This window comes from Corvus brachyrhynchos, unplaced genomic scaffold (assembly GCF_000691975.1).
Source record: "Corvus brachyrhynchos isolate BGI_N302 unplaced genomic scaffold, ASM69197v1 scaffold10, whole genome shotgun sequence".
Lineage (NCBI taxonomy): Eukaryota > Metazoa > Chordata > Aves > Passeriformes > Corvidae > Corvus > Corvus brachyrhynchos.
In genome coordinates, this window is record NW_008236180.1 from 3,447,778 (window position 1) to 3,454,908 (window position 7,131).

General features: G+C 64.5%; 1 protein-coding gene across 1 annotated transcript; it reads left to right on the forward strand.

The window, feature by feature from the left end:
• The first annotated feature begins 233 nt into the window (after positions 1-233).
• Positions 234-5,158, forward strand: FAM110A (family with sequence similarity 110 member A). Its single transcript, XM_008634275.2, has 2 exons — positions 234-1,129; positions 3,341-5,158. The coding sequence occupies exon 2, from the start codon at positions 3,410-3,412 to the stop codon at positions 4,403-4,405; it is 996 nt and encodes a 331-aa protein (XP_008632497.1). The 5' UTR covers positions 234-1,129; positions 3,341-3,409; the 3' UTR covers positions 4,406-5,158.
• Positions 5,159-7,131: the final 1,973 nt, after the last annotated feature.

The following is a 7,131-nucleotide window of genomic DNA, read 5'->3' on the forward strand; positions in this document are numbered from 1 at the left end:
CAGAAGGCGCCGTCCCGGAGCATGTCCTGGGATGCTCCCGGGGAGGGCGAGGCTTGGGGCGCTGCCTGGATCCAACGCCCTGCTCCAACGGGCCAGACGTGCCCGAGCAGCTCCTGCAGCCTCCTGTCTGCACCCGCACGGCCTCGGCACCTGTGGGGGGACGCAGCCTGCGGGCTCTGCCCTCGCCTACCAACTGGGATTTTCCAGCTCAGCCCATTGTGTGAATCTGGGCTTAGGGCAGCCCTCTGGCTCCCAGACTGTGTGCTTCTCTTGGCCCTTCTCCCTCCACCAGCTCCTTGTCTTTCTTGCTCCAGGAGCCGTTTGAAAAATGCAGGACTGTAACTGAGCGCCATGGAACAAGCCAAACACTCATTCCTTCCGTGCAGAGCCGAACGAAGATGCCTTTAGCGTGGAGCAGGAGCCACCCTGGGGCTGGGTTCAGGCCAGCAGGTTCAGGTGGCTGCAGGCTTGGTGACCCTGTTCCAGTCTGTCACCTCCCTTCCTACTATCCCATTTATTGCCCTACATTTTGGAGTTTGTTGCTGCCGGGTGCATGAGGAAACAAGGTGAGATTTCCAAATCAGAGCAGGCCCTGCCGACTGGCCACACCAGTGATATAAGGGAATCTGGGTGCCCACAGGAATGCAGGGAATTTCCCCTGCATCCCTGAAGCCCTAACCCAGCACCAGGACCATCTGCCCACAGCGAGCAGTGACATCCAGAAGCGTTTTGGCTTTGTCCATGCGAGCACCTCGGGCCGTGTACGCATCCAGGCTGCTCAGCCGGCACCGCGGGCTGAACCGGCACCTGGGACGTCACCGGGCACCGTCACGCTGTGTGACGCAGCCTGGCATGGAGGAATGCCCCGTGGTTTCGATCCCATGTGAGCGCTGAGTTGCCTCGGAGGGCGTCCTCGCCCGGCGCTGACTCAGCGGCAGGCGCCGCATGCAGAACCGCTCCAGCACCCTCCAGCCGCCGGCACGGGGGGAGACGGGGAGGACGTGGCTGGGGAGCAGGAGGCGTGGGGACATCAGGACACCATCGGGACACCCTCGGAAAGAGAGCAGGGAGAAGAAGCGTGGCAGCTGATCCGTGCCGAGGAGGCTCCCACGCCGCAGGGCTGATCCAGGTGGGTGGCGGAGGTGGTGCTGGTCCCCTGCTGGTCCAGTGCCAGCAGAATGGGGCTGGGTGAGCCGGTGAAGGGGTCATAACCGTGTACCTCTGGAGCAACTTCTCCAGGGAGGAGGTGACCTGGTGTGCCATGTGAACGTGGCTGGACTGCCCACTCCAGGAGGGAGAGCAGCTGGGGCCACACTGGGCAATGCCCAGAGCTCAGATCCCCGCGCTCCGACTGGGTTTGGGGCATGGGATTATGTTGCCGTGTTTCTGGAGCTGTTCGGAGGGCGGCTCTGCTCGGCTCGGCTTGGCTCGATGCAGCCAAGCTCGGTGTGGCCGTGCCAGGGCAGCGGCTCAGCACCGCAGGAATGTGGAGCAGCAGGTTGTAACCGGCCGGGCTGTCCATGCTGGGGAGGGGACCCCAAGCTGGCCACAGGCGGCTGTTCCAGGGGTCCCATGTCCTTGTCCCTGCACTTCGACAGCCGTGGCTTGGCTGAGCATCTGGTACAAGGCTGAGCTCCAGTGCCTGACATGGGGACATTTTCCCGCTTTGCCTTGCCTGGGGGGCACTTTTGCACCCCTGTGCTGAGTCGGGGAGCCCTCCCTGTGCTGGGCACAGGTACAAGGACAGTGAAGCTGGCCATTGGCACAGGGGCTGGGCAGCACTGGACCCGAGGGGTCGGGCAAAGGGGTGCAAAGAGCTGCCCGGGGAGGAGGCAGGAGGATTTGTGCCGGTCCTGGGACCATTCTCAGCTGTCGCCACGCCTGGCCGCCCCCCTGCAGACATTTTCCAGGTCAGGAGGCAGCATGTCGCCCCAGGCAGGGGACGAGGACGGGGACAGGGACAGCCAGCCTCCCCCGGGCCACTCGTCTGTCACAGCGTGTCAGGGGGATGCACCGTGTGCTGTGCAGGGACCCTGCTGGGGTCCGGATTCTGGGGGTGCTGGGGCTGACACGTTGGCACCCGTGGGCTGGCAGGGGGTGCAGACATGGTTCAGCTGTGGCTCAGCCATGGCTCGGCGGGGCTGTGGGTGCCAGGGCTGGCTCGTGCCGCCGGCGGTCAGTGCTGGGACAGGCGCTGGGCTGCTCCCAGGAAGTTTGTGCAGGCAGGTGAGCGGGTGACGGTGGCAGCCGCCTGCTCGGGGCTGCCATGGAAGCGAGTGAGGCCACAGCACACCAGCCCCCGTCCTGCCCACCACTGCACCGGGTGAGTGCTGGGGCTTGCTGTCACATCCTCAGGGCTCATCAGTGCCCCAAATCGGGACCCTCAGGGGGAATCTCAGAGCAGCTTGGGAAAGGGGTGGGGAAAAGGGTCTGACCCACATATTCCTCTGTGTGCCCTGCCATTGCCGAGCCCCTCTGGATACTGGGGCCACTCTGGGTGTGCCCACCCCTGGTCAGGGGACTGCAGAAGGGTGCAGGGCTGCTTTGGGTGCCCTCCCCCCCCTTTTCGCTGTGGGCGGGCTGATGTCTCTGCGTGGCCGTTGTGGCGGCTGCGCTTGTTGGGGTTGGCAGGGACCCAAGGACACGGGGTGCACAGGGCCCCACGCTGCTCCGAGCACACCGCGGCTGGGGAATCACGAGTGGAAACAAACCCCCGTGAACTCCACGTACTTTCCAAGGAGCTCCAGGATGGGAGCAGGGAGCCTGGGTGCAGCCCCGGAGCTTGCGAGAGGGCTGAGAACTGAGGGAACAGCAGAGGGAGTGGAGCACCGAATCCACCAGCCCGGCAGGGTGGTGGGTGATGGAACCCTGGGCATGGGGAATGCACCCCTGGGAGCAGGCAATGCACCCCTGGGCACGGGTGATGCAAGGATGTAGATGAGACACCCCTGGGAGAAATCAGTGCTTCCCTGGGAGTGGGTGATGCACGCCTGAGTGAAGGAAATGCACCCCCGGATGTGGGCAGTGCACTCCTGAGCACGGACGATGGGCACATGCAATGCACCCCTTGATGCGGGCGATGCTCCCCCGGCACCTGCGACCTGTGCAGAGCATCAGTGAGGGGTGCTTGGCTCTCTCCGCCCCCCTCGCTCCCCGGGGTGCCCCTCGCCCGCGACCGGGACGCCCTCCCCGCCGGCGCCATTGGCCCCGGTGCGGTTTGAAGCAGGCGTGCGGCGCGGATTGGCCGGAGGAGTGTCGGGGGGGGCCGGGGGGGGGGGGGGGGCCAGCATCGCCGCCGCTCTCACTCCGGCCCCGCTCTCACTCCGGCCCCTCTTCGCAGCCGGCGGCACCTGAGCCCCTCGCTGCCCGTGGCGGCCGCCCACCCCGTGTCCCTGTGCCGGCACAGAGGATGCCCGTCGAGGCGCTGCAAGCCGGTGACACCATGAAGGGGGTGACGGTGCCTTTCACCTCGGCCATGCCCGTCCGCATCCTCCGCAAAGGGCCCGCGTATTTCCGTCGGCACGCCGAGCCGGGGGCCGGGAAGCCCAGCGCAGTGGAGAGGCTGGAGGCCGACAAGGCCAAGTACGTGAAGAGCCAGAGGGTCGCCAGCACCAAGCAGGAGCCGGTGAAGCCACTGCTGCTCAAGCAGCCCCTCTTCACCCCCGGGGTGCGCCGGGCTGTTCTCCCCCCCAGCCGCAGGGCACCCCCGGGGCCGCGTCGCGCCGATGCTGCCAGCCCGAAGACCTCCCTTGACCTGGAGATCCTCAACAACCTCATCAACCTCTGTGACAGCCCCTTCCCTAAGGCGGAGAGCCCGCTGGGCAGGGAGTGCAGGTGGCGGGCGGAAGCGCCGGCGGGGGAGGGGGCTGTCAAGCTACCGGAGAGCCCGGCCACCACCAAGCCCCCCGGCAGCGTGGCCGTGCGGAGAGTGGACGTCCGTCCCTGTGGAGCTCCGCGGAGCCCAGTGACACCGGTGCCTGCATCCCCCATCCCAGGTGGGCTGCCTGTGACCCCGTCCCGGAGCTCACCCGCCCGACCCGAGACCGCCCGCCGGCAGCCGCTGCTGCACCGCTCCAAGTCGGACCTGAGCGACCGGCTCTCGCGGGCCACCGCCGACCTGGAGCGCTTCTTCAACTACTGTGGCCTTGACCCCGAGGAGATGCAGGACATGGGGGCTGAGCGCTTCGCCCGCGCCAGCTCCGCCATCGTGTCCCTCAAGTTCCACAGCGTGAGCACGGCCAGCTCGGAGGGTGGCCACTCGCCACCCAGCGCTGCCACGCCGGAGGGGCGGCCGGCCGAGCGCGTGCCCTACGGCATCTCCATCATCGAGCGCAACGCCCGTGTCATCAAGTGGCTCTACGGGCTGCGCCAGGCCAGGGAGCCCCAGCAGGTCTCTGATGTGTAGCAGTGCCACGGTGGGCACCGGGGATGGGTTGCTCGTAAGTGGGCAATGCTGGATGGGGACAGAGCACAGGCTGTGCCCTGGGAGGAGCAGGGACCTCTTGGGGGTGACAGGACCCTTGAACTCAGCCCTGCTGTGCTGCAGCATCACCGGCCCGATGTGGTCACCAGGGATCCATTGTCAGAGCCCTGTGCCAGCACTGGAGAGCCAGGTCCCTGCAAGCCCGTGGGAAGGCAGAGGACACGTGTCCCTGGGTGTGTGGCTGGTCCCCAACACCCACAGGGCCTCATGTGTGGCTGCCCTGCCTGCACTGCTGGCAGCTCCTGCCTGTCCTGCTCCTCACCAGCACCCATGGGTGGGGTGCAAGGGGCTGGTTCCCCCTGCATGGAACAGGGACACTGCACCGAGGAAGGAGCTGCCCCCTTGCAGCCTCCATCGAGAGGGTCCCACTGCCTGGGGTGGTGGTCACATCCTGCTGGTCCCAGCTCATTGCTGAAGAAAAGCCTGGTGCTTTGAGGGGTGAGGGGGAAACCTGACCCCCTACTTCAAGCTGCCCAGGGCTGTGTGTCTGTGTGAGTGTCTGCGGGTGCCTGCGTTCCCCCCCCCCAGCTGCCAGTGGGCACAAAGCTCCCACCATGCTGGGCCCGGTATTTATGAAGACAACAGTTCCTGTTTTCTACTCTTTTTTCTAATGTTTGATCTGTAAATAATAATAATGATAATGCAACTGGTTTTATTAAACGCCTGTGTTTTGGAGGCTGTGTGTTGTCTCTTGAGGCGGTGGAGGTCGGGATGGGACAGGGACCCTTGGGGTGCCGTAGCTCTGCAGGGCTGTGGGTGCTGAGCCGATGGGTGCTGGAAGGGAGTCATGGGTTCCGTGCTGCCGTGTGCCAGCGCGGGGCCCAGCGGGCATGGCAGGGCGGCGGTTGGGTCTGGCAGGTCCCGGCAGAGCCCCAGCTGTTGGGATTTCCCTCTGTGCCATGCACCCTCCCCTGCCTCCTTCCCTCACTCTGGCAAAGCTTGGCCAGGTCCCAGCCCTTCAAGAACTGGGAGATGGGAGCGGCAATAGCAGAGACCTCCCAGGTGGGCTGGGATCAAAGTCGGCGCAGGGAGCGCTTTGAAGATGAAAAGCCCCGTGTGTTCTCCCAGGGCAGCCTCGCATGGCACCGCAGCCCTCCTTGCACCTCAGGTGCCACCTGTGCCCTGTGGTCCCCGTGCTCCGGATGCGTCCCATGCAGGCACGTGTCTGCGGGAGAAGGTGACATCAAAGCCACCAGCAAGCGGATGCACACAGGGGACCCTACCTGGACCCTGGGCTTGCCGCTGCCTCCCTTCAGTGCCAGCCCCCTTAGGCAGCTGCTGGCCAAGGCAGCACCAGGGGACCCTTGACCAGGGCTTCCATCCAGCACTTGGGGTCCCCAGAAAAGCTCTCCTAAAGAAGAATTTACCACCCCAGCTTGATTCCTGAGCTGTTGTGTGTCCACCCAGATCCCCTGCCTGGGGTGCAGGATCCGACTTCTGCTGGGGTATTGTTAGGTCCAGCTGCTGGGAATGTGGAGGGCAGGATGTGGTGTCAGGACGTGGTGACAGGACATGGTCACAGGACATGGGGATGGTATCTGGCTGTGACTCAGGCTGAGGAAGTGCTCTGGGGAGGACACACACACCCAGGGGATCCTTAATGATGGCACATGGGGCACTGGGTGCCTTCCCAAGGAAAATACCCCGGAAACCAGAGGGTGACAGGGACCCGAGGCACTCGCTTGGGGACAGGCTTTGCCCTTGGGGAAATCTCTGAGGGAACCAGATCCTTGCTCGTGGCTGGGACCGGCTGTGCTGCCGGATTCCTCAGCATGGTGTGTCCCAGGGCTTGGTCTAAATTTGCTTCTATGGCTAAGGAGAAGGGGAGGGCCCCCACCAGTCCCCAGCCAGGCAGTGGCAGAGCAGCCACATGTCCCTGAGGTGCTGCCAGTCCTTGGTGTGGCTCTGGTGTCCCATGTCCTGCATGAATGGGACCTGACATGGCCATCCAAAGCCCTGGGTGCTCATATGTGCATGCATGATCCTGTGCATGCAGGATGTGTGTGTCTGTGTGTCCATGCCCTCACGTGTTTGTGAGCATTGTTTCGATGTGCACACACAGATGCACAGACAGCAGCCGTGTTCCTGAGGCAGAAGTCTCCATCTGACCCCTGCCCATGGGACTGCCAGCATGAAACCCTGGCACAGACGTGTTCAGATGTGCGTGTTCCCCCCCGGAATGCCCTCCCCCCCATCGCCTGTCCCCACTGGGGACAGCAGGACAGCGCCATGCTCCCTATCGCTTTCCCTGGCAGCTGCTTCCCGGTGGCTCCGGTTTCATGGGGAGTGCAGCTGAGCCCATCAGTTATTTCCAGAGAGGACGGACAGCCGGGGAAATGTCCATCACCCTCACCCTCTGTGCTGAGATTCCCCATGGGTGCCCCTTGTGCAGGCAGGAGGTGCAGGCAGGCAGCCAGGACAGAAGGAAAACCGGCAGCGCCGCCCCCCGTGTTTTCCATTTTTTAATTATTCCCCACTGATGAGCATCTTCTGGAAGCGCCAACAACGTCACGTGCTTTAATCAGTGTTAATTAGCGGGTGCCTCGGGACAGTGATGAGGGCAGGCAGCAGGAGCCCCCCCGCTGCTGCGTGCACAGCCGGTGTAGGTGCCAGCACCCACCACCTCCCGCCTCCCCGCCCCTTTAACC

What these genes read in the sequence shown, in the direction of transcription:
- FAM110A (XM_008634275.2), top strand. Translation starts at nt 3,410, where the DNA reads ATGCCCGTCGAGGCGCTGCAAGCCGGTGACACCATGAAGGGGGTGACG.